Here is a 27,887-nt window from a genome sequence, read left to right as displayed (position 1 = left end):
ATTAGCATGGAAAGCAAGCTTCCAAAAGGCATTTTATGTTGTTCTAATTATGTTTGTATAGTTTAAACCAAGAAAGCCTTGAGTAGAATTAGTTTTATTTGTCTTTTGAAAGGTAAAATATACTCTACCAAAGTGGCAACTACATCTGGTCCTATAACTTCTTAATTTATAGTACAAAGGAATATGGTTAAACAACGAGTGAGACAATACATCACCTACAAGTGGGAAACTCCTTTTGAAAGAGGATGGACGCATGGTTGAATAGAAACAACACAGATTTTGGAGACAGACAAGCAGAGTTTGACTCCTTCCCCTGTCCCTTAGCATGTGACCTTGGGCAAATTAACCTCTCTGTAGCTCAGTTTCAGCACTATAGAATTGGTGAAAGAACAAATGTTAATACATGTTATAACAAAACACCTTCTACAGTGCCTGGAACGTAGTGAATAGTCCATAGGTGTTAGTCCCTTATATCTCATAAACATAGGTACAGGGATTTGTTTTTATGTATATCATTCATTTATTTTGTGTTTACCAACTGTTTATAAACAAACTGACAAGAAAGTAAGTCTTCTGGATAACCGGATCCTTCATCAGGAAGATAGGGGGCTGGATATGTTCTAGAATTCTAAGACTCTATGACTCAATGACTATGATTCTGTGGTTCTAGGACTGAGTAGAGTAATCGCTAAGGGCTCATTGCTAAGGACTCCATGTGAGACTGATGGAAGACCATGATTTTGGCTGCAATGTTCACTCACTAGTTCTTTTATTAGAGTTTTGCCGTTGAATCATGGAGTCACCACCTAAGGTCAAAAGATCGACCCACGTCATCACTATACAACCAAATGAAACTGTATTGACTGCATTTCCCTATGGACCCCATAGCTCTCTACTGGATTTCCTGAAGGGAGAGCCGAAAGTCTTGGGGGTAAGTCCTCTCCCATCCATGGGTCTTCCTGGAAGGGACAACAGAAGTTATTTCCCCATGTATGTCTGTCGACATGTTTTTCAGGAAGTGAGTTGATCCCCTTTCCCCCCCCCACCTTTCATCTACAATGTATCCTTGATTAATCATAAGTACTTCTAAGTCATTTGCTTCTACAAATAATTGGATAAGCAGTAGATGAGCCAATGTGTAGCCAATAATACCATTTCCCTAGATTTTGATAAACAAGAGAAATGAAAGTTCTGCTTAGAAACTTGCACAGTTTGCCTCATGTCTCAGAAATGCTTCTGAGGACTTATTTAACTCCGAGGAATAGAATATCTAACTGTAATTAATAACTCCCCTAACCCTGAGGAAATCCTAGGGCTGTTTCATGAGGAGTTAATACTGGTCTTGGAATCCTAACAGAAGAGATCCGAGAAACTGGTGTAATTTTTCCAAATGTCTTATTGAGGAGGTGACCTCAGGGTGTGGTGGCCCCTCCCTTGGAGCTAAAAGCCATGAGAGGAGAGGTTACACTTCCCTTTGTGCTGTTACAGGCATTGGAGTTCTTTGAAAACCATAATCAAAGCTCCATAATGAGCCACAATGTAGACATACACACAAAAATGTTTTCAGTCATAAACGTACCTAGAGGGGAGCTGCGTACACAGCCTCTATCTTCAGTATAAGAGTAAAAAAAAAAAAAAAACTTGAGGTGCAATGCCACAGAGGTGTGATCTGGAGAAAAAACCCAGAATGATAGAGGAGAAGGGCTGCCCTGAGAAGAGCCCTGACCCTTGAGAACTACCATGGTGTTCCTCTCTCTGCAGACTCCTAACAGGCTGATAAGCCCACTGGGTTACTCTCAGCTCTAGTCAGGCCCTTGGATGAAGAGGAGATGAGACATAACCTCACCCAGCTTCTCCGCTCTAGATGCGCAAACTTCATAAACTTTTGGAGAACTGGGCTGAGCCTCAATTCCAAAAGCATGTTTTGAATGTGGAAAATGTGTGTGTATTGAGGGGTGAGAATAATAATAGGATGCTGGTGCTAGAGAAGGGGAAAAGACGTAAAGGGCAATAGTATGTAGTCTCTGTCTTCAAGAAGGTTGCAATGTAGGCGTAGATTCAGACATACACTCAATCTGTCTGATAACAAGATAAACTGGGAATACCAGGTGATATCGCAAGTAGTGAAGGACGAGAGTAATGCATTGGAGCCTGAAGGACCCAGGCAAGTGTGATGAGGAAAGAGACACTGGGCCTCCTGAAAATCTGAGAGTGGTTGGTAAATGGAAGAGGAAGGCATTCAGATGGAGGGAAATGTGACATAAGCATAGAGGGATGCCCAAGGGAACTGGGACAGTCCAAAGAAGCTGGGGCCCTTGTGACCTCATGTACCCATTTCTCTCCTCACAGGCTATCCAGATCCTGCTTGCCCTGATCATTGCAGGCGTTGGAATTATATTTGCATTTAATTACTTGAATTTCTCCCAGAGCTTTCCCCTCGTTTTCTTCACAGGATATCCATTCTGGGGAGCATTTATTGTGAGTACTGTCACTTAGGGGCTTTTGAGAAATTACTATAAAGACTGGTTTGAACTGCCTCAAGTCCTAGACACTGAATTCCATGAATACGATCCTCAAGGAGACCAGACAGCCAGTCCCTTCCATGGCAAGAGAAGTGACTCCATTTGGTCATTGCACCACCATCATCATAGTAATAACTACTCTTAGGCATACAGTGTTTAAAAGTTTCCAAAGCCCTTGTGTGTACAGTAAGTCATTTACTACCAATCTGGGAGATTAGATGAGCAAATGTCCTACTTTCCCCATTGCAAATAAGGAAACTGAGATTGAGAGTAGGTAGTAATTTAAACATACCTAGCTAGCACTCATAGAATCACAGACTGTCATAGCTTAACGAGAATTTTAAAGATGATTATTATGGTTCAACTCCCTTATTGTCTCCAGAGACAATTTTATGAGTGTCACTCATCTGGTTAATAATAGAGCCATAAATATAATTCTTAGTAGAGTGCTATTTCCAGCCAATCACCACAGCCTTGGCTCTTAATCTTGTACCATAATATTTAAGGGGAGATTCATTAGAGCTTCCCCTACTAGAACATACACACCCAAGAGAGCAGGAATATTGTCTGCTTTAGTTGCTGTTATATTCTCAGAACATAGAATCATGCTTAATGCATAGTAGACATGAATTAAGGAATCATTCAATGAACAAATGGATGAAATAATGAATAAATGAGACTATTATCTCTATTATAAACCCTGCTCTCTTGATAAACATAAATATTCCATGCCTTTTCTATAATCTGCATTTCAAAAACAACTAGTAGTATTTTCATTTTCTAAATATAAATAATATAATATTGAACATGATTTTCAAACTACACATGCCACACTGTAAAAAATCTAACAGACCAACTCCTCACCTCCCCATTTCACAATGTAATTTTCCCCTTCTGACTTTGTGTGACCTGCATGCAAGAATTCTAATGGGGTTCTGGCATGCTGCTTTTTAAAACTCCACTCCTCATTGAGAAGATATTTACTGAGCACATATTATATCTTCAGTAGTGTCCTAGATGCTGCGAATACTGGTAAACAAGGCCCTCTCTGAGAGAAGTGGTGAATTGCTCTTCTTAGAATTAGACAGTGTTTGTCATCTAATAGGGAGGCTAGAAATGAAAAAGTAAAAATAACTCCACAGATATGTTATTACACTTGTGCTAAGCACTCTAAGAGAGGAGTTCCAGGTGCCATGTGAAGGTCTAATGGAGGACTCATCTGGCCTGGGAGGTCAGAGAAGTGCTCTGCAGGTAGGTGTTCATGGGTGAAGTGCAGGGAAAACATCCCCTGGCAAAGACAAAGCATGAGCCAAGAGCTTGATGTGAGAAAGAGCAACAGAAAGAAGACCAATGATTCTATGGTAGAGGCACAAAATGAGGCCAAAAATGAAAGCTGGAACCAGGTTGTGCCAGCCCTTGTGGTCATATTAAGAATGTGGAATCTTAATACGAGAGCAAGAGGAATCCACTGATAATCTTTAAAGAGGGCCGTGGCATTTGAAGACTTATTATCTTTAAAATATCATTTTGTTTTCTGAGAAATTAATTCAAGGATGATAACAGCAAGCTGAGAGAAGCAGTTGGGAGGAGGCTGCAAGAACCCAGGGGAGGAAAGATGGTGCCCTGATGTAGCTGGGCATCAGTGGAGATAAACAGAGATGGATAGCTTTGAGAGCGACTTGTAGGTAGAACTAATCCGATGGTGATACAATGTGGGCAGTGAAGTGGAGGGAGCTATCAAAGGTAACTCTCCCATCTCTGCATGTCACCTTGACATCCCTGGACACCAAGACCCAGATGGCCTCAAGGTCCAACACCAATCCCACAGGAGAGGTCCCCAGAACATTAAAAAAAAGTAAGGGGCTCCACTTTGGATGACAGAGTTCTCATTTTCCCTGGGTGGTACTAGGCTCTTTATGTTCCAGAAAAAGAAGTGGCTGAGATAACTACACTAGATCCCAGCCCCCATATTAGCCTTTAGAGAGTTCTGCCCTGGGAAAATCTCCCTCCATCTGCTCAGAGCAGACACAGCTCACCCCTCCCTCTTCCAGGCCCAGAGCCCAGGATTATCTTTCTTTTTGGAGCCCAGCTGAACCAAACATCTAGGTAGTATCTTTTGGACCTTAGGGGGCCTGCCTCTCCCAGCTGACCCTGGCAATGAGGTCTTGTTCAGCTCTGAGCACGTCCAGCACAGTATTTCTTCTTACATCAGTGCCTACTCTCCTGCTTCCTGACGCTCAGGTGGAAAGACTAGATGGTTTGGGAGATTCACATACATATAGATTACAATATAATCTCCAAAGGAAATTACATTGTAAGGTGGTCAAACACATCACCTGTTAACTTCTATCTCTTTTCTTGTTAAAAGTTTTTTATTACAGGATACCTCACAGGAATCAACAACAAGGAAAAATGTCTGGTAAGTCAATTCTGAGATTTTTATGTAATTTAAAATCTTCTGCTTGCTTTGTATCATCTTTGTGTATACAGTGTTTAGTAATAAAAGATCTCCCTGGAAAATCCTTACACACCAAGTTTGCAGTTCTGGTAAGTCAGTTCTGTGATTTTTATGTAATTTAAAATCTTCTACTTGCTTCGTATCATCTTTGTGTATAGAGTGTTTAGTAATAAAAGATCTCCCAGGAAAATCCTTACACATCAAGTTTGCAGTTCAGGTCATTCCTATTTGTTAATGCCGCCATTTGTTATTGCCTTACATCCTTCCACTGGTTCCCATACCCTGGTCAAGTAAACTGAAAGAGTTGCTTGTTGGAAACCATTCTATATTCTCTAACTCAATGGTTCTTAATTGAGAATAATTTTGCCCCTCCCCCGCAGAATATTTGACAATGTCTGAAGACATTTTTGGTTGTCACAACTGAGTGGGGGGGTGCTATTGTCATCTAGTGGGTAGAGGCCAGGGATGCTTCCAAACATCCTAAAATGCACACACAGGACAGTCTGCCATAACAAAAAATAATGATCTAGCCCCAAATGCTTATAGTGCCAAGGTTGAGAAACCCTACTCTAACCAAAACCAATCCCAGGATCTCGACCCATCACCACCACCACCACTAACAACAAAAGAGGCTTCTCTTTGGGGCCTGCCCTAGGATTGGAGGAAAGAGCCTGGCATCGACCCAAGATCATTCAAGGATTGAATTAAAGCTATCACTCATTGCTATGTCAACTTGACGGAAAAAGTATCTACTTCAAAGGGTTATTTTGAGGATTTAATAAGACACTACATATAAAAGATACTTAAAAGTTGTACTCCCTTCTTTGTTTTCTTTGTGTGTGTGTGTGTGTGTGTGTGTGTGTGTGAGGAAGATTAGCCCTGAGCTAACATCCGACACCAATCCTCCTCCTTTTTTTGCTGAGGAAGACTGGCCCTGGGCTAACATCCATGCCCATCTTCCTCTACCTTATACGGGACACCACCATAGCGTGGCCCCACAAGCGGTGCATCGGTGCCCGCCTGGCATCCAGGCCGGCGAACCCTGGGCCGCCGCAGTGGAGCACACACACTTAACCGCTGCGCCACTGGGCCGGCCCCATTGTACTCCCTTCTAACCACTCTGATGTTTTTTTTGTTTAAGGACCTGGACATGTGGGCCTTCTCTCAAAGCCATTTTAACCTGTTCTTATGGTCCTCTGCCAGTTTCCTCTACGGACAGCTACAAGCCGTAGGGAAGTTCTTGGGGGATGAATGCCCCCATCTCTCTCTCCCTGTGGAAATAAATGCAGACAATGCGTATGAAGCCCCAAATGCTGTTATTCTCTCTGTATTGACTTCCTTTCAGAGCTGAGGAATATACTAAGGGTAAGGCAGACCTACTCCTGACTCACTGAGCGCTATGTAGATGGAGGCTGGCAGGATGTCACAGCAGCAGGAGCTCTAAACTGGGCGTCAGAAGGTCTCGCTTTCCATCACAGCTCTTCCACCAACTATGGAATTACTCACAATCACTTAATCACCGAACGCTGTTTATCTGTAATGTGGGGATAACAAGTGATCTGCCTCCATCACAAAACTGTAATAAGGATCAGATGAGACCAAGGCTGGCATATTCTTTGTAAACTGCAAAGCAAAATATACATGAGGGATTGCTTATTTAGAGACTTTAGTCCATTAAATGTCCTAGGAGAGCCAAAATAGAGCCTTGAAAGAGCAAAGGACTGAGGATTGAGAGAGATGGCGTATCTGTACGCTCCTGTGCATTTTCTGCCAAAATGCCTGTTTATAGTAAAGACCTGTGTTTGCAGAGAGCATTAAGTCATGTGTATACTTCCAAGTCCTGCCACACTAAGCTACCAGCTCCTGGATAGGACAGGCTGTGTAAATGCATCATTGCATTTCCCACCACAACAGACGTAACACAATCAAGGCATAGTAAATATCCACTAAATTCAGACGTGAGGGCTTTTTTTGTCTTTCCTCTAAAAGAGCAATAGCAGTGCTGGGAGTAGGTATGAATAAGACATTCCCTTTCCTTCAAAGGAAGTCAGACATATATATAAAAAAAAATAGGAATGAGTAAAGGGCATTGGAAGGGGCAATCTGAATTTCTTATACTGTCCATGTTGGAACACTAAAATTGAGAAAGGAAACCTTTAAACCCCAGTCCAAATCTGTTGCCATCTGTAAATTTATTAGTGATTTAGTTGGTTATTGTTTGAATCCCCCTGGGGAATGGATGTAAGCCACCTGAAGGCAGGACCTCATCTATTGTGTTCATGTTTGTGTCCCAAGATCTAACGCAGTGCCTGACACATAGTTGGTACACACTAAATATTTACTAAAATAAATGAATAAATGGATACTGCCCTAAAACTAGGTGATATCACTCTCATTTTTAAAGGTAGAAATTGAGATTACAAGAGATTAGTTGCCTTGTACAAGGTCCTAGTTCACTAGGACTCAAAATCAGGTCTAATGACAAGGCCAACATTATTTCTAATGGTATTTTGCTTATAGATTATGAAAGATGGTACATTAGGATAAAATGAACATTTTCTTTAGCATTAACCATAGAGCACCCCTTCTCTACCCATTCTCATTCTTGGATTCCTGGCTTACTCTAAAACCTGGTTTGTCTTCTGACTTAGCTAAATCAGGATTTATCAAGCCGTTCAAGCATACTGACCTGATGGAGCAATTCATCCCTGAGGGGTATCTGCAAAGATAAAAGCACTAAGAATTTCTTACAAGGTATTTTTGGTTTGGTTTGGTTTTTATTTATTTCATTATTATTTTTTAAACTATTTTCCAGGGACAAGGCGTCACGGTCATGAATGTTATCAGCTCCTTGGTTGCAGTAGCTGGGATTACTTTCACCATTGTCAGCTACAGATATCAGCACAAGTACTGCCAGACGCTTTCCGTTGAAGGAATATGTGTTATAGGTAGAATCCTTTTCAATGTAAGTGGTCTCCTTCGGTGAGATGAATCTCTATACTCGTATCTGAACTATATTCATGATGCATCGATTCATTAATTTTGATTCCAATGATCAAAGCGGTGTCAGCATTTGAACTGACTGTTGACAAGCATATTGTGATTCAGGAGACATAGCATCTGGACTTGAATCCCTGTTTTGTCATTTATAAGCTTGTGACCTTAGGCTAACACTTTATCTTCTCTGAGCCTCAGTTTTCCTCTGTTGGAAAATGAAGATAATAATACCTGCCTCATTGGGTTGTTGTGAGGATTACTTAAATTAGAACAGTGCCTGGTACAGTGTAAATGGTCAATGAGTTTAGTGATTACTATTAGTATTGACATAGATTAGGTTAAATTTTACCTTTTCAGCATTAATGAGGTACAGAATGATCTAAAAAGTTTACTCAATTAATAGTAAAAACAAAATATAGTGGGAGAAAGTTTTAAGGCAATTAATAAAGTATTTTAATAATTTTAGAAGAGAAATCATTTTATATAAATGTAGCAGTTTTAATCATTAAATTGGATGAGATGTATCTTTACCAAGAAATATAATTGTAGGTGTAATTTTAAGTATTTATCTAATAAGTATTCAATGACATTATTTTTATGTATGTCAATGATGCCAAAAGCCCTTTCTCTCTAAGTTTCCATGCAAATCCTGGGGTTTCATTCTATTTTTATCAGCCACATCTTGAAGGTTTTGGTCCTAGAATATTAATGAGATTTGACTTGTCTGGATGAAGTGAAATGGAATCATGGGAAATTGTCTCCCTCAACAAAGAAGAAAAGGAAAAAGAGCTATCAGTTACTGAATATGAGATTTTATTTAGTCCTCACAATCACCCATTAAAATGAGCCTAAGGACATTCCCATATGTTCTGAGATAAATTCCAGAATTAGACTCATAAAAGGTTACTACGGAGAGCCAGAAACCAATATAAGAGACAAAATCCTGTCCTAATTGTGCCAAGAATATGATACAACATTATAATCCTTACCCTTTTTCCTAGTGGACATGTGGTCATTATTGTACATTATTTTAGTATATACCAGGAAGAAATTGTATCTTGAAAGGGTTAAATCTCCAAATAAATGAAACTCTGCTGTCTACTTCCTTCCCCACATGGATGGGTATTGCAGGATTAGTTTCTGCATACAGAATCATGGAGAATCTGTTTCAAGACCTCCCTTGTACAACTCCAGAATTCCTTGCTGCAAACCAAATATCATAAATAAGCCAAAAAAAGCCATAACAGTGGGCTTTAGACATCACTTGGACCGACCTCTGTCCCAAAGACGAATCCATTGTCTACAGTGATGCCAGAGGTATCACTTCAAAATGCAAATCTGAACACATTACTCAATGGCTTCCTGTTAAGGCCAAATCTTAAAAGGCTTATAAGGCCCTATAGCACCTATCCTGACTACCTTTCCAACATTTTTCCGGGCCTTTATCCTTCTCACTCCACTCTCCTGCTACTTCCTAGAATTCCTTAATGTGTCAATTACCCACTGCCCCCCAGGACCATAAGACCAGCTTTTTCTTGCTTCTAATGTATGAGCCCAACCCACTCTTTTCCATCTACCCAGTTAAATTCTCCTCATTCTTTAGTCCCAGTTTAAACATCACTTCTTTTAGGAGGTCCTTCCTGATCAAATCTCTACCCTTCCCAGTGCAGACCTGGTCAGATCTCCCATTAGAGTAGCGCATAGTTCCCAATACTTTTTCATAGCACTTACCACAACCTAGTTAAGTAAGTAACTGTCTAATTATTTGTTACTGTCTCCCTCCCTTACCATGATGGAAATTCCACAAAGACCAACACTAGGTCTATCTTTTTCAACAGCTGAAGGCAGTAAATTTATAGGAGGTATTTCATGTACTTCAGTTTTACCAACAAATGGGAAATATCCAAGCTTTTGGATGTATTGCAAGGAAACCAAGATTCAGATAGACTCAGCCACTTGTCCATCGTTAAGTGTAAACTTGGACCTAATTGCACCCAGATCTTTGTGTCTCCACAGTCTAAGCTTTTCGGACACCACCTATTCCACGCTGCTTCTCGATCTAAACATTACCTGAAAGCAGGCTGTGCAAAATGGCAATCTGTGGGCTATATCCAGCCTGAAGATATGTTCTGTTTGGTTCACACAAGTGAATAAATAACTGGAAAATTTCAAATTAAAAATATGTATATCCAGCTTCCTTAGGAAAGAAAAAAGACCAGGCATCCTGGGCCCACATTCCCACATGGCAACTGTTGCCTGGAACTGAGTAATGGATGCATCCTAGGAATATCTTTATTCTCTACTGTCTCCCCTCTTAACGGTTTCTCTCATTTGGGATGGCCGCCTGGCCCCTATAGGCATTTGAGTTTGTTATCCCGTGCTTATCAGAAAGACATGAGATGAAAATTGTTTAATCACTGATGGCTACAGAAGCATTTAAAATATGGGTTTTCCCTTACTTGGTCATACAGAGTAAGTAGTCCTTGGCCCATATCTTTAAAATGATACAGCTTTCATTCCAAATGCCATATATTTATTCTCATTATTTGCAGGGAATTTTGTCAGTCTTACTGATCATCACCATAGTAGAACTCAGCATCTCTGTGACTATCGTTTCCTTTAGGAGCAAGTGCTGGACAAAGTCAAATGAGGTGCGTTCAATGTTGCTACGAGAGCGGATTACTATTGGGACACTCCAAGGTGACCTCTGGCCCATTAGTGGACAGAGTAGTATTCTCAGATACTGAACTAAAACTTCCAAGTTTAGGAAGGTCAAGGAGGGACAAGTTTAAAACTGAAGGCTCCCTCCACCCTTTGAGAAAACTACGCTTCTTTTTCTTGTCCTATCTGCTATCCACAGTCATCTCCATTCAGACATAGCTCCATATTTCCCGGCCAAAATATAGGAAAGACTAGACTTAATGGGAACCCATATCACTGAAACATGGGGAGCTTATAACTGGGTCACAAGGGTGTGTGAGACAATTCCCTCACCAGAGAGGAAGCAGAGAGAAAATATTTAAGTGATACTAATATTATTTATAATAATTGTTAGAGCTTACTTTTACTGACTGTTTACTGTCAGTCATTGTTATAATCACTTAGCACCAACTTACTCATCTTAAGACAACTATTAAAACACCTTTATTTTACATATGAAAGAACTAAGGCACAAAGAGTAACCTCTCCAGGATCATACAACATCAGGATTCTGACTCAAGTAACATGCCTCTAGAACCTGCTCTTTAAATCCCAAATACCAGTTCCAGGCTCCGTGTTAGGTAGGGTTTTCTTTCTTTTTTTTACATCGACTTTATAGAAGTATAATTTACAAAAAATAAAATGCAACCATTTTAAGTGTACCATTCAAGGAGTTTTGACAAATTGTATACACCTGTTTAGCTACCATCACAATCAAGATAACAGTGAATTTCTATCATCCCAAAAGGTTCCCTGGAACCTCTTTGCAGTCAATATCTTCATCACTTCGATTAGTTTGTACTTTCTCAAACTTCATATACACGGAGTCATAAGTAAGCATTCTTTGTGTCTGGCTTCTTTCACTCAGCAACATGTTTATGAAATGCATCCATGCTGTTGCATACATCAATAGTTCATTCCTTTTATGTAAGGTTACACCACAATTTGTTCACCCATTTCCCTCTTGATGGGCATTTGATTGCCATGAACATTTGTGTTCACATCTTTGTGTGAACATATGTTTTCATTTCTCTTGGAGTGCTGTATCTAGGACTTGATTGTCAGGTCATATGGTAAGCAGATGTTTAACTTTATAAGAAAATGCCAAACAGTTCTCCAGAGTGACTATACCATTTTGCATTCTCGTCAGCAATATATGAGAGGTACAGTTCCTCCAATATAAACACCAACACTTAGAATTGTCAGTTGTATTAATAATTTAGCCATTCTAGTGGGTATGTAGTGGTATTTCATTGTAATTTAATTTGCATTTCCCTGATGATAAATGATAATGAGACTCTATGTGTACATTGTCCATTTGCATATCTTTTTTTTGAGATGTGTCTGTTCAAATATTTAGCCAACTTTTATTGCATTGTTTATCTTATTGAGTTATAAGAACCTAATTGATTCCTAACAAAAGTCCTTTCATGAGATATATATATTGCTAATATTTCCTCCAGCCTTGGCTTGCCATTTGATTTCCTTAATAGCTTCTTTCAAATAACAAATTTGATGAATTCCAATTTATGATTTATTTTCTTTTATGGTCAGTCCTTCTGGTGTTCTAACAAAGCTCTGTCTACACCATGATTCTAAAGATTTTCTTCTCTATTTTCTTGTAGAAGTTTTATAATTTTAGCTTTTATGTTTAGGTCTATAATAGATTTTGAGTTAACTTTTTTTGTGTGTTTGAGGAAGATAGGCTCTGAGCTAATATCTGTTGTCAATCCTCCTCTTTTTGTTTCAGGAAGATTGGCCCTGAGCTAACATCTGTGCCAATCTTCCTCTATTTTATATGTGGGTCACTGCCACAGCATGCCTTGATGAGTGGTATAGGCCTGCTTCCCGGATCTGAACCCGTGAACCTGGGCTGCCAAAGCAGAGCATGCCAAACTTAACCACTACGCCACCAGGTTGGCCCCTGAGTTAACTTCTGTGTGTAGTTGTGAGGTAAAGTTAGAAAGTCATGTACTGCCCCCCATACCCATGGAGCAATCCAGCTGTTCCAACACTATTTGTTGAAAATGCAATGCTTTCTCCCATTACCTTGACACCTTTGTTGAAAATCAATTGACCTCTTATTTATAGGTCTCTCTTGGACACTTTATTTTGTCCCATTGATCTACATGTCTATCCTTCCACATATTCCACACTGTCTTAATTTCTGTAGCTTTAGAGTAATTCTCTTTTATTATAGTAAAATATACATACCATACTATTTATCATTTTAACCATTTGTAAGTGTACAATTCAGTGGCATTAAATACATTCATAATGATGTGTAATCATCACCACTAACTATGCCCAAAACTTTTTCATCATCCCAAAATAAACTCTGTACTATAAAACCATAACTCCCCTTTCCACCTCCTTCCAGCCCCTGGTAACCTCTATTCTACTTTATGTCTCTCTGCCTACTTTCTATTATCTATTGCCTATTCTGGATAAGTCACAAAAGTGGAATCATATGCTATTTGCCCTTCTGTATCTGTCTTATTTGACTAAACATAATGTTTCCCAGGTTCACTCATGTTGTAGAATATATCAAAATTTCATTCATTTTATGGATGAACAGTAGTCCATTATGTGTATATATCACATTTTGTCTAGCCCTTCATTTGTTGATGGACACAGGTTTTTTGCACCTTTTGGCTACTGTGAATAATGCGATGAACAATGGTGCACAAATATCTGTTCGAATACCTTCTTTCAATTCTTTTGGATACATACCGAAAAGTGTAATTCCTGGGTCATATGGTAGTTCTAAGGTTTAACCTCTCGAGAAACTGCCAAACTGTTTTTGACGGTGGCTGCACCATTTTACATTCCCACCAGCAGTGCACAAGAGTTCCAATTTCTCCACATCCTCATCAACACTTGTTATTTTCTTTCTTTTTTTAATAGCCATCCTAATGGGTATGAAGTGGTATCTCATTGTGGTTTTGATTTGCATTTCCTAACAATTAGTGATGTTGAGCATCTTTTCATGTACCTATTGGCCATTTGTATATCTTTTTTGGAGAAATGTCTATTATAGTCTTTGCCCATTTTTAATTAGATTGTCTTTTGCCATTGTTGAATTGTAGGAGTTCTTTATGTATTCTGGGTACTAATCCCTTATTAGATATACGGTTTGCAAATATTTTCTGCCTTTCTGTAGGTTGCCTTTTCCCTTTCTTGGCAGTATCCTTTGGTGCACAACAGTTCTTAATTTTGTTGAGGTCCAATTAATCTATTTTTTTCTTTTGTTATCTGTGCTTTTAGAGTCATATCCATGAAATCATTGCCAAATCCAATGTCATGAAGATTTCTCTCAATGTTTTCTTCTATAAGATTTATAGTTTTAGCTTTTAGATTTAGATCTTTGATCCATTTAGTTAAATTTCATATATGGTATAAGGTAAGGCTCCAACTTCATTCTTTTGCATGTGGATACCCACCTTTCCAGCACCATTTATTGGGATTATCCTTTCCCCCACTGAATGATCTTGGCACTCTTGTTGAAAATCAATTGATCATATATGTGAGGGTTTGTTTCTGGGCTCTGTAGTCTATCTCAGTGGTTTATATGTCTGCCTTTATGCCAATACCATACTGTCTTAGTTACTGTAGCTTTATAGTAAGTTTCAAAGTTGGGAAGTATGATTCCTCCAACTTTATTCTTCTTTTTCAAGATTTTTTTTTTTTTTGGCTATTCAGGGCGTCTTGAAATTTCATAGGAATTTGAGAATTGGTTTTGCCATTCCTGAGAAAAAGGTCATTGGAATTTTTATAGGAATTGCACTGAAGTTGTAGATTGCTTTGGGTGGTACTTACATCTTAACAATATTGTGCTCTTATGATGAATACATGATGCCTTTCCATTTATTCAGACCTTCTTTAATTACTTTTAGCAATACGTTGCAGTTTTTAGCACAGAAGTCTTTCACCTCCTTGGTTATATTTAGCCTCAGTATTTAATTCTTTTAGATGCTATTCTAAATGGAATTGCTCCCTGAATTTTCTTTTCAGAATGCTCATTGCTGGTGTAGAGAAATACAACTGACTGTTGTGTGTTGATTTTGTACCTTGCACCTTGCTGAATTTGTTTATTAGCTCTAATAACTTTCTTGTGGATTCTTTGTGATGTTCTATGCTCACTGCTCGTATAGAGAAATACAACTGATTGTTGTGTGTTGATCATGTCCCTTGCACCTTGTTGAATTTGTTTATTAGCTCTAACAACTTTCTTGTGGATTCTCTGTGATGTTCTATATATAGGATCACAGCATCTGCAAACAGAGATAGTTTTACTGCTTCATTTCTAATTTAGATGACTTTTATTTCTTTTTCTTGTTTAATACTAGTGACCAGAACTTCCAGTACAATGTTGAGTAGCTGTGGTGAAAGCAGGCATTCTTGTCTTGATCCTGATCTTAGGGGGAAAGGTTTCAGTCATTCACCATTCAGCATGATGTTAGCTGTGGATTTTTCATGAATACCCTGTCACGTTGAGGAATTTTCTCTCTGTTTTTAATTTTCGGAGAGTTTTTATCATGAAAAGGTGTTGGATTTTGTCAAATGCTTTTTCTGCTCCAAGTGAGATGATCATGAGGGTTTTTCCCCTACATTATATTAATGTAATGTATTACATTTATTGATTTTCTTATATTGGACCATCCTCATTTGGGGGGCATAAATCTCACTTGGTCATGATGAATAATCCTTTTGATATACAGTTAGATTTGATTTACTAATATTTTGTTGGGAATTGTTGCATTCACATTCATGAGAAATATTGGTCTGTAATTTTCTGTTTATCTGGCTTTGGTATCAGGGTAATGTCAGTCTCATAGAATGAGTTAGGAAGTTTTCCCTTCTCTTTAATTTTTTGGAAAAGTTAGAGAATGATTGGTATTAATTCTTCCTTAAATCTTTGATAGAATTTACCAATGAATCTATCTGGTCCAGTTGTTTTCTTTATTGGGAGGGTTTTTTTATTACTGATTCCATCTCTTTACTTGTTATAGATTTGCTGATATTTTCTATTTCTTTTTGAGTCAGTGCAGGTAATTTGTGTGTTTCAAGGAATTTGTCCATTTCTTATAGGGTATGTAATTTATTGGCATACCATTGTTCTTAGTATTCTCTTATAATCCTTTTTATCTCTGTAATAATGTAGTAATGTCTTCACTTTCATTTCTTATTTTAGTTATTTGTATCTTCTCTATTTTTTTCTTTTTCAGTCTAGCTAAAGGTTTGTTGATTTTGTTCATCTTTTCAAAGAACCAACATTTGGTTTCATTGATTTTCTCTTTTGTTTTTCTGTTCTCTATTTTATTTATCTGTAATCTTTATTATTTACTTCTTTCTGCTGGCTTTGGGTTAGTTTGCTCTTCTTGTTCTAGTTCCTTATGGTATAAAGTTAGGTTATTGATTTGATATCTTTCTTCTTTTTTAATGTAGACATTTGCAGCTATAAATTTCCCTCGTAGTCCAGCTTTTGCTGCATCACATAGGTTTTGATAAGTTGTGCTTTTGTTTTCCTTCATATCAAAGTATTTTATAATTTATTTTTTGATTTCTTCTTTGACTCATTGGTTGTTTAAGAATGTGCTGTTTAATTTCCACATATTTCTGAATTTTCCAGTTTTCCTTCAATTATTAACTTCTAACTTCATCCAGCTGTGGCCAGAAAAGATACTTTGCATGATACCTATCTTTGAAATCTATTGAGACTTGTTTTGTGGCATAAATGTGGTCTATCCTGGAGAATGTTCCATGTGCACTTAAGAAGAACGTGCATTCTGCTGTTGTTGGTTGGAGTGCTCAGTCTATGTCTGTTAAGTTTAATTGGTTTACTGGGCTGTTCAAGCCCTCTATTTCTTTACTTATCATCTGTCTGGTTGTTCTACCCATTTTGAAAGTGGGGTATTGAAGTCTCCAACTACTATTGTATTATTATTGTATTATTATTGTCCATTTCTCCCTTCAACCCTGTCAATTTTGCTTCATATGTTTTGAAGGTCTGTTATTAGATGTGTAAAAGTTTATAATTGTTATATCTTCATGCTCTATTGAAACTTTTATTAATACATGAAGTCCTTCTTTGTCTCCTATAACCTTTTTTAAAGTTTAGCTGATATTAGTATAGCCCCCTCCCCAGCTTTCTCTTGGTTACTATTTGCATGGAATAATTTTTTCAATTATTTCACTTTCAACTTATTTGTACCTTTGGATCTAAAATGAGTCTCTTGTACACAGCATATAGTTGGGTCATGTTTTTGTTTTGTTTTTATCCATTCAGTCAATCTCTGTCTTTTGATTGGAGAGTCTAATCCATTTACATTTAAAGTAAATACTAATAAAGAGAAATTCATTTGCCATTTTGCTATTTTTTCCTGTATGCCTTATAGTTTTTTGTCTCATTTGCTCCATTACTGCCTTCTTTTGTGTTTAGTTGATTTCCCGTAGCGAAACATTTTGATTCTCTTCTCATTTCGTGTATATTCTACAGACATTTTCTTTGTAATTACCATGTGGATTACATTTAACACCCATTTGAATTTATAATAATCTAATTTGAATTTATACCAAATCAACTTCAATAGCATACAAAAACTGTACCTTTATACAGCCCCATTCCCCTATTGATATCACAGATTACATCTTTATACACTGAATTACCAATTACATAGGTTAATAATTGCTTTTATGCATTTGTCTTATAAATAATGTAGAAAATAAAAAGCTGTTTTTTTATAATTGCCCATGTATTTATCTATACTGCAGATCTTTAGTTCTTCACTCAGCTTCAAGTTACTGTCTAGCTTCTTCATTTCAAGGACTCACTTTAGCCCTTCTTGCACGGCAGGTCTAGTAACAACTAACTCCCTCAGCCTTTGTTTATCTTGGAATGTTTTAGTTTCTTCCTTTTTTTTCACAATTTGCCCAATATAGAATTTTCTGTAAGCCCTTTGAATATATAACCTCACCGCTGTTTGGCCTTCAAAGTTTCTGATGAGAAATTGGCCAATAATCTAATTAAAGATCCCTTGTATGTGATGAGGCACTTCTCTCTTGCTGTTTTCAAGATTCTCTGTCTTTGGCTTTCAACAGTTTGGTTATAATGTGTCTTTGTGTGGGTCACTTTGAGTTTATCCTACTTGGAATTCATTGAGCTTCTTGGACGTGTAGATGAATGTTTTCATCAAATTTGGGAATTTTTCAGTCAATATTTCTTTAAATATTATTCTCGCCCCTTTCTCTCTCTCCTCTCCTTCTGGATCTCCACAATGTATAAGTTGGTTTACTTGTTGGTATCTCATAGGTCCCTTAGGCTCTGTTCACATAATTCTTTTATCTTTCTGTTCCTCAGACTCAATAACTTCAATTGTCCTATCTTCAAGTTCATTGGTTATTTCTTCTGAATACTCAAATATGATTTTGAACCTCTCTAGTGTACATTTTATTGTACTTCTCAGCTCCATAAATTCTTTTGGGTTCTGTTTTATAATTTATATCTCTTTATTGATACTCGCATTTTGTTCATCATCATTTTCCTATGTTTCCCCATGACTTCCTCTAGCTCTTTTAGCATCTTTAATACTGTTAAAGTCTGTCTAGTAAATCCAAAGTCTGGGATTCCTCAGGTACTGTTTCTGTTCATTTATTTTCTTCCATTGAAGGGGCCATATTTTCCTATTTCTTTGTGTACCTTGTGATTTATTTTGTTGAAAACTGAATATTTGAATCTTATAATGTGTTAACTCTCAAAATCAGATTCTCCTCCTTCCTTAGGGTTTGCTGGGTTTTTTTTGTTTGCCTATTTGTTTATCACTGTAGTGCATCTCTGTGCCAGAGATTAACTTGAGATGAAAGCTTATGGTCTTCTCAGGTCTTTTCTGAGCCTGCGTCTTTTCCTGGGCACACATGGTGGGTTTCTACATTCTCCCACATACACAGTTGTTTTTGAATATCAAGAAAAAGCAATTGGAAGTTGAAATAGCTTCCTCTGGAAGCTGCCTCAGCCAGTACGGGTTGAACCAATGACATGCAGACTCTGCGCCTGCACAGGAGTGATCAGAAGAAGAAATCTTCAATCAGGACACAGAAATCTGATATTTGGAAGACAAGGTCCTTATCGCCCACCCTGGCTGCAGCAAGCCACACCAGAAAAATGGGTGCCGTCCCTCAGCTGCCTGCCAGAGGCCAAGAGTGGGATCCGGGTAGTCACTATCACACTGAAGGCTGATATTACCAGCCAAGCTTTCCCCCAGAAGCCACAAGTGTTCAAATTGACTCCAGAGATGCAAAATAGTTACTTCAGATAGTTTCTGCTAGTACAGTTGTTGTGTAGATAAACAGACAGATTCCAGGAGCTGACTATTCTGCCTTCTTCCCTGAGGTTCCTCTAGGATAATTCTTAAAATCAAGTAGCATACATCTTCTTTGTTCTTTTTCAAAATCATTTTTGGCTATTCTACGTCCTATGGATTTCCATGTAAGAGTTAGAAACAGTTTATCAATTTCCACAAAAATCTTGCTGGGATTTTGATTGGAGTTTCACTGACTTATAAATAATTTAGGAAAAATTTACTCATTAATAATATTTAATCTTCTTATCCATGTCCTTGGAATATGTCTAAACTTCCTTACATCTCCTTTCATTTCTTACAACAATATTTTGTAGATTTCAGGGCATAAGTCTTGTGCATATTTTGTTCAATTTATGCCCCACCCCCAATTTATGTCCTTCTCACAGGAAAAATATATTCTTTCCATTCCAATAGCCCCCAAAGTCTTGTTGCAGCATCAACTTTAAAGTCTAAGTCCAAAGTCTCATCTAAATACCAACTAAGTCAGATGTGAGTGAGACTCAAGGTATAATTCATCCTGAGGCAAATTCCCCTCCAGTTGTGAACCTGTGAAAACAAACATGTTATGAAATCAAATTTCCAAAACACAATGGCGAGATAGGCCTGGGATAGACATTACCATTCCAAAAAGGAGAAATACGTAAAAAGAAAGGACAGGTCCCAAGTAAGGCCAAAACCTAACAGGGCAAACAACTTAAACCCTAAGGCTCAAGAATAATCCTTTTCAGCTCCATGCTCTGACTTCCAAGCACATGGGTGGTGACATCACCCCCACAGCTCAGCAGGAAGACCCTCTCTGCCTGGGCTCTGCCCCTGTAGCAGCTCTCTGCCTGAGCCCTCCCCATCAGGGCTCCCATGCCTGTGGCTATGCTGGGTTAGGGTCCCAAGCTTGTGGCTCTGTCCAGTGGCTCTTTCTTTTGAAATCCAGGTGGAGGCAGTCACACTCCCCTGCCTCTGCTGGGCACAGCCCATGCAGCAGCTCTCTGCAGCAGGCCCACTCCTTTGGCACTGGATGGGGGCATCCTGGCTCTGCCTGAACCAGAGAGTCAGCCCCATCCTTTGAAACCATTTTTCTTTCAGGACCCTTGCATTCTCGGCCTTTGGTGGGAGTGGCAGCCCTGATGATCTCTGAATGGCTTTTGGGGTCATTCTTCCATTGTCTTGGAGAACAGTTTCTGGCTACTGTTGAGATGGCTGATCCATACCAATTTCCTTCTCAAATCAGTCACTTGGTCATACTCTTAGCGGTCTCATTTTTCGCAATATGGATAAACTGAGAATTTTCCAAACCATTAAGTCCTGTTTCCTCTTTGCTTAAAAATTTCATCTTTATGTCATTTCTCTCTTCTCACCTTTTACTATAAGCTGTCAGGAGGAGCCAAGCCTCACCTTCAAAACCTTGCTTAGAAGTAGCTTCAGCTAAATTTCATTGCTTGCAAATTCTACCACACACAAAACACAAGAACACAAACACAATTCAGCTGAGTTCTGTGCCAACTTTATAGCCAAGATCACCTTTCCTCCAGTTTCTAATAACATGTTCCTCATGTCTATCTGAGACATCATCAGAATGACCTTTATCATCTATATTTCTACCAACATTTTTTTCAGGATCACTTACGTGTTCTCTAAAAAGACTGAGGCTTTCTCTACAGCTCTCCATTTTTCTTTCTGTGCTCTCACCAGAATCGCCCTTAATGGTCCATTCACAGCACTATAAGTTTTTTCTAGCATGCACTTCAAAACTCTTCCAGCCTCTACTCATTACCCATTTTAAATCTGCTTCTACGATTTTTAGGTATTTGTTATAGCAGCACTCCCGCTTCTCAGTACCAATTTCCGTCTTAGTCCGTTTGGGCTGCTGTACCAAAGACTGAGTGGTTTAAACAAACAAAAAAATTTATTTCTCATAGTTCTAGAAGCTGGGATGTCCAAGATCAAAGTGCTGGCAGATGCAGAGTGTGGTGAGGACCTGTTTCCTGGTTCATAGACAGAGGTCTTCTCACTGTGTCCTTGCATGGAAGAAGGGGCAAGGGAGCTCGCTGGAGTCCCATTTATAAAGGCACTAATCCCATTTATGACGGCAATACCCTTGTGATTTAATCACCTCCCAAAGATTCTCCCTCTAAATACCATCGCATTGAAAATTAGCTTTCAACATGCGAATTTGGAGGGACACAAACATTCAGTTTATAGCACGTACCATGCCATCCAACAAAATCTAACTGCTCACCATCTGCCATCACACTAAGTTGCATCACACTCTACAACAACCTTGTGTTTTTGTACCCACTGTTTCCTCTAACTGGATTTTGACTCTTATCTTACTTCATCTTACCTTTTTGCCTGAGGAATTCCTACTCATCCATCAAGACGTAGATCAAATATCACCTCTTCTATGAAGCATTTCCTGGCTTTCTCAGAATTAGATCACCTTCTACATTCCCAAAAAGCACTTAGTACCTATTTCTATAATAGCATTTGCTAAACTGTATTGTTATCTATTTATATCTTGGTCTACCTATAATTGGAGCACCTTATGGGCAAAACCCACATATAATTATCTTTGATTTCCAGCATCTAGTTCATCTAGTAAGTGATCAATAAATCATTATAAGCCTGAATATATGAATAGCAAGTAGATGATTTTAAATGTCTTAGAAGATTTATAGTATTAAGTATGAGAATATTTGAGACAATCTTAATCAAATTCTCCTATTCAATAATTGAGATAATAGAGGGTGATGACTTGTCCAAAATAAAACCAATGAGTCGATGGTGAAGGCAGAATTGGTATGTTTTCTGACTCCTCATGTAGTTGTTATTTCCTATCTACTGTCTTAAGGCAGAGATGAAAAATAATTTGGGAATACAAGAAGGAAAGAACATCAAAGATGATCCTGTTATATTAATGTTTCCCCCATCCCTTGGTTTTATAGATTGTGTTTTTCTTGCCTACGGATGTTACTCAAGACAGTGAATTCTCTGTTCCAGAAGAAAATGCTGTAATACAATTTGAGCTTCAAGAAGAGTCTTCCAGTGAGGATTCAATAACAAACATACAACCTATTTTCTTTGGAGGCTATACTTTCTTCAAGTTAAGAGTCTTAAGAAATCCTTTAGCCTTCCAACGTTTAGGGAAGAGAGGCAGCGATAGTTACTACACATCTGTATCTGTGCCAGACGAACAAGAGAAAAGTATCCCTCCACCCTTAAAACTTTACGAGGAAGAAGTTGAGCTGAAACCTTTGCCTCCCACATTAGAGAAAAGGCCCTCAGAAAATATTATGCACCCTGAACAATTGACTGATGAAGACCTAAAATCTGCTATCTTACAACCCCCAAAAAGGCAAACCCAATTGCTGCAGGCCCAAGCATTACCACTCCAAGTTTTTCCACCCCGTTCTCTAAAACAACTTCAAGTGTTACCACCCCAAGACTTGCCATCTCAAGCTCTGCCAGCCCAAACTCTACCAGTACAAGCCCTGCTGTCTGAAGCCCCAACATCCCATGTCACACAGTCTCATAGACTGACATCGGAAGACATGCCATCCCAAGACATACCATCCCAAGACAAGCAATCCCAGGACATGCCATCCCAAGACACACAGTCCCTAGACATATCATCTCAATACCCATCATCCCAAGACATGCTATCCCAAAATACACCAACCCAAGACATGCCTTCCCAAAATATACTTTACCCAGTACAAGCTTTGCCAGCACAAACCATGCTATTTGAAGCCCCAACATTCCATGCTGCACAGTCCCCAAATACACAACACCTAGATCAGAAACCCCCAGATCTTCAACTACAAAACATCCAACCTCAAGACCAGCAGTTTATACATGTATCATATCAAGACATTACATCAGAAGTTATGTTACTGACCCAAGAATGGAAATCTGTGGAGGAACTCCGAGGCAAGAAATTCCCAAAGCGGCATTCTCTAGACAGGCAAAGCAAAGGTGGGCAATCCCCAAAGCAGCATTCCTTAGGCCAGCAAAGGAAAGGCTTACAATCTCCAAAGCGTAAATCCCTAAACCTGCAAATCCAAGATCAGCAATCTCCAAAAAGGAAATCCCTAGACCAGCACATCCGAAGTTGGCTATTCCCCAAGAGGCACTCTTTAGATAAGCAAGTCTGTGTTAAGCAAACCACACAGCAACCCCCAGATCAGCCAGCTGAAGATCAGCTGACCCAAGGGGAGCAATCCCTAAAGCAACAATCCCAAAATGTACAAGGTGAAAACCAACAGGGCAAAGAGGAGCTATTCCCAAAGGAACAGTCCAAAGATGGAAAAGATAAAGATCAACAGGCTGATAAAAAGCAATCCTCCAAGAAACAAACCCAACATCAGCAAGCTGAAGAGTGGCAGGTCCAAGAGGAGAAATTCCCAAAGCAGCTGTGCCAATATTGTCAATCCAAAATCCAGGAATACCAAGACAGGCAACCCCCAAGAAAGCAGTCTCCAGACTGGAAAACCCAACAATCCCAAGGCTGGAGAAACAAAGATTGCAAAGCACAAGAATGGCAATTTGAAATGCAGCATTCCCTAAATTGGGGATCCCAAGGCTGGCAAACCCAAGATCTATTACAGAAAGAATCCCTAAAGCAGAAAGCTCTATTCCAAGAAGCCCAAATGGTACATGCCATAACTCGACATCACCTAGTTCCGCAATTACAAGACATTCTATTTCAAGACAATCAGTATGAAGATACGGATCAACAAGACTTTCAATCCACAGGTGTCCAAGAAGAAGATATGCAAATAGACACTATGCAAACAAGAGATATCAAACCAAGGGACATGAAAAGTCAGTACCAAAACCCAAGTGACCTGCAATCAGAAAACACGAAGCCAGATTTTCACTCTTCCTCCTGCCAAAGCTCAATACAAGACACGTATTTCACCTATTTGTCCAATATAGATTCAGAAAAAGATGTGCAACAAAACATTTCAATTTGCTCAACTTCATACAAAGAAGATCCATCCTTAACTTCTACCTCATGTTCTCCAAAAGATCAACAGCAATCTGAAGACTCTGACTAACACGCAGAAGCTACACAAATACCACACTGCTCCCAATTAAGGAACCAAATTAGGGAAAAACAATATAGTCTCTTCCAACCTATGTTCTCAAAGGTGGTTGCTACCTTATTCGCTCACCAGAAAATGAAGGGCATGCAGAACACTCAAAGGATTTGTCCTTAATTAAAATAAAATGGTGACAAATATTAACACTATATCAGAACTTTCTGGGGGTGAAGGAGTAATTTACATTTAAACTCTTTGCTATCAATGTTAGTGTTTCAGTTTATGATCATCAATTCATTCTACAACTTAATATTTAAGGACCTACTTTTCTATGGTGCTAATATTTCTTGCCTCCTCCTTTGTGTATTATAGGGTCTCAGTAAATCAACCAGGAAGGAATCTGTGCAGGCTCTCTAAGGGCTAAAGAACCAAAAGAGTCAGTGAGAAATAAAAATCAATCCCACTATTCCCCTGTTTAGTTCTTTCCAATCACCCAATTTACTCCCTTCTCCCCAAATCTATGTTGAGTATATATACTCTAAATTTGTTCAATTATTAATGAGGTAGAATGTGGCAATGAGTACAGAATGTGGTGTATAGGGAGAGAATAAAACATACCTAGAGATAAAAAAGTAGGAGGCAGGGAAGGGCAGAGATGCAGGTGTCACAATAGAAAGTATGACAGACAGTAATATATTGAGTGAATGCACTCACTGCTTCTAATTTCTCAACCCTTATGACATATAATTTCATCCCCAGTGGTCAAAGGAAATTGTGTGATCAGAAGCCATCAGTTATCCTCCATCCCCCAAGCCTAACTACATTTTTTTCAATTCTCTTTCTCCTTGATCTCTTGGGTGCAGTTGTTAACCATCCCTTCTTTCTGTAATATTCATCATCCTTGTTGGCTCCTGTGTTTTTCTTTTCCTGTTTCAAAAAGTCTAAAATAAGTATTTCCAGGGATCTCTCTCTAACTTTCTTCTTTTTTTGAAATCACATATACTCTCGTAGTTCTCTCATATTCCTGTGAATAACCCCAGAGTGTATCATATCTGTGTCTTCTACACAAGTCTGAAAAAAGGCTTGCTTCTCTTAGGCATTCAATAAATCATTTTTAAAAGCATAAATGAGAGCCTGGACCCTCCACCTAGAGATGAGTGAAGTTATGTATAGTGGAATAATGAGGCATAGAGCTGGAGAGACTGGCTATCTGTTCCTTGTTGCCTTTGCCTCTATAGGAAGGATTAGTGTCCTGAGCTTCCCAAGATTGTTTGACCTTCGTAGGGTCTCTACCTGAGTTGGCCTCCAGTTCCTAAATGGTTACCACTTTGTATTCAACTTCCTCTGAATAATACTAATAATTCCCCCTTTTGCTTCAGCTAGATTAGCAGACATTTGTATGGTGCTTGTATAATGGGTTTAACTTTCAGGCCACAAACTCAGGTGTTCAGGAAATATGTATTTGCAGTTCATAATCAAATTCTTTGAGAATCCAACCCATGCAGTCATTCCTGCTATTCAGTCCCATAGTCATCCCCCCCACACACACATACACATTGATGCACACATGCACAAGGGTCCTGGGGTCTTAAATAGTTCCAAGTCACTGTAGAGGCGACTCCTGTCATCAGTGAGTAGTCCACACCACTTAGCACTGAAAGACTCATTGTCCCACTTCACATTGGACCCTATGTGTCCATGAACTTGATGCTTCTGTACCACACTTGGAACACAAAATTTTTTTCCAAAATTGCAAGAATACAGTGCCTAGGGTCTAGATTTACAATGTGAAAATGTAAGAATGTAAAAAACCATCCTCTCTGAGGTTTTTCCATCCCACTGGGAATGATGCTAGGGAGCAAGTCAGAATCCTCTAGTGGCCCCCGACCCACAGTCACCTTTCCAATCTGCAAGAATCCCACTTTTCTCTCTTTGCTTTTCAAAGGTATTCTCCCCCTTACCTTTGCTTTCTGAGACAGCTCATACTGTCCCATCAATGAGTTTGCATCTAGAGTTGACAAAATCAAATGTGTTTAGGAGCCAATATGGGAATGCAAATGTGTGAAGTAGCTCTTTATAAGACAAGGTGCAAAAACGCGTAGAGAGCCAGAACATTTATGGTTTTCTTAAAGGCAATCTAATTTTTTTTAAACTATCTTATTCCAAGATATGGAATATGTCCTTCCTAGAATCTGCTAGGCTTGTTTTTGGGAAAATTGGGAAGAGTTGATTTTCTGATGCTACTATCTTATACCTACAGTTCCCAAAACCCTGTGGGAAAAATGAACTGGTTGTTTATAAGTGCATTTTCATTTGCTAGGTTAAATATTCCACAGCTAGATTACAGCTCCCAGCCCCCTTGCATCCAAGAAGATGAGAAGGTGACTATAACCAATTGAATGCTGGTGAAGTGATGCTCACCACTTCCGGGCTAGACTCCTAAAATCCCCTGCATTATTCTCATAATCTCTCTTCCCTCGTGTACTGGCCAGATGGAGAATCCAGGACCCAGAAGTTGCTGAGATCTGTAGATAATTGAGCCTAGTCCATAAATAACTGCATAGATTGAATCCATTGCTGAACATTCAGTTGGTATGACCTAAGAGAAAGATTTTTCATAGTACTAGGCCAAGGAAAGCATGGAATTTTTTGTCACAGAAGTTAGCCCACTCTGAATAATACAGTCACTAAGTTAAAAACTTCAAATTTTGCTCAAAATGGTAAGAACCTTACCTTCATCCCCTTGTGTTTCAAATTACCACAAACGGAGCTGCTTAAAATAACACAGATTTATTCTCTCTCAGTTTCTGTAGGCCAGAAGTCCTGGACAGCCTGGTTAGATTATTTGCTCAGTCTCACTTAGCTAAAATCAGAGTACTGGCCAGGTCTGTGGTTCTGAGGCTTGGGATCCTCTTCCAAGCCCGTTCATTGTTGGAAGAGTCCAGCTCCTTGCAGCTATAGGTTTGAGGGCCCTGTTTGCTTGCTGGCTGTCAGCTGGGGGCTGCTCTCTGCTCCTAGAAGCCACCTGCATTTCTCATGTGGTTCCCTCCATCTTCAACCCAGCAATGGTTTGTCAAGTCCTTCTCAAATGTCTCCTGCTTCTGTTTTTAAGGGGTCCTGTGATTACACTGGGCCCACTCAATCCAGGATGATCTCCGTATTTTAAAGTAAACTTAGTAACTTTAAGTTTATCTGCAAAGCTCTTTTTGCCATTTAAGGTAACATATTCATGGGTGTGATATCTCATCATATTCACAGTCTTGGGAATTAGGGTGTAGTATTTTCTTGGGGGTCATAACTCTTCCTATGAGTGATAAAGAGAAAAGAAAAATGATTCAATATATTTTGATGTATTATTTTTTCTTTTAATACATTAACTTGCCTTGTTACACATGTAACCAAACTAGTTATTTTTTAAGCTTTCAATAATCATAGTTATATATTCATATGGTTTAAAAAATTCACTAGTAATACAAGATATCTTGAGTAGCAAGAAGTCCCATTTGGAACTCTAAATACCTCTAATTCAGCCACGTACCAGACAAATATCATTTTCTATGAATGCCTTTATGCAAAAAAAGTTGAGAAACACTGTCTTCTCACTATGGAAGATCCAGATTTAACTCTTTCCTCTTTCCAAACCCCAACCACCATACACATGAACATTTCCCATCCCCCACCCTCTCTATAAAGTTCATAATTTTGGGCAGAGAGACATGTAATTTTTATATCTTTATGACTATATATGCCATTAGAGCTGAGCCGTTCAATCTTTTTCTCTTTCTCCTGTAAAGTGTTTATTTCCTGGAAT

General features: G+C 38.8%; 1 protein-coding gene across 1 annotated transcript; it reads left to right on the top strand.

The window, feature by feature from the left end:
• The first annotated feature begins 793 nt into the window (after positions 1-793).
• MS4A14 (membrane spanning 4-domains A14) lies at positions 794-24,091 on the top strand. The gene is made up of 6 exons (XM_058527228.1): positions 794-931; positions 2,350-2,478; positions 4,891-4,941; positions 7,796-7,945; positions 10,530-10,628; positions 21,977-24,091. Exons 1-6 carry the CDS (start codon positions 794-796, stop codon positions 24,089-24,091), a joined length of 2,682 nt encoding a protein of 893 aa, XP_058383211.1.
• Positions 24,092-27,887: the final 3,796 nt, after the last annotated feature.

Source organism: Diceros bicornis, chromosome 31, assembly GCF_020826845.1.
Source record: "Diceros bicornis minor isolate mBicDic1 chromosome 31, mDicBic1.mat.cur, whole genome shotgun sequence".
Taxonomy (NCBI): domain Eukaryota; kingdom Metazoa; phylum Chordata; class Mammalia; order Perissodactyla; family Rhinocerotidae; genus Diceros; species Diceros bicornis.
Note: the sequence above shows the minus strand (reverse complement) of the source record. Positions and strands in the feature narration are given on the sequence as shown.

Bases quoted from the DNA above. Each gene is read 5' to 3' on its own strand.
- MS4A14 (XM_058527228.1), top strand. From the start codon at position 794: ATGGAGTCACCACCTAAGGTCAAAAGATCGACCCACGTCATCACTATA. The intron at 2,479-4,890 runs GTGAGTACTGTC...TCTTGTTAAAAG, and splicing joins CATTCTGGGGAGCATTTATT to TTTTTTATTACAGGATACCT. The intron at 7,946-10,529 runs GTAAGTGGTCTC...CATTATTTGCAG, and splicing joins TAGGTAGAATCCTTTTCAAT to GGAATTTTGTCAGTCTTACT.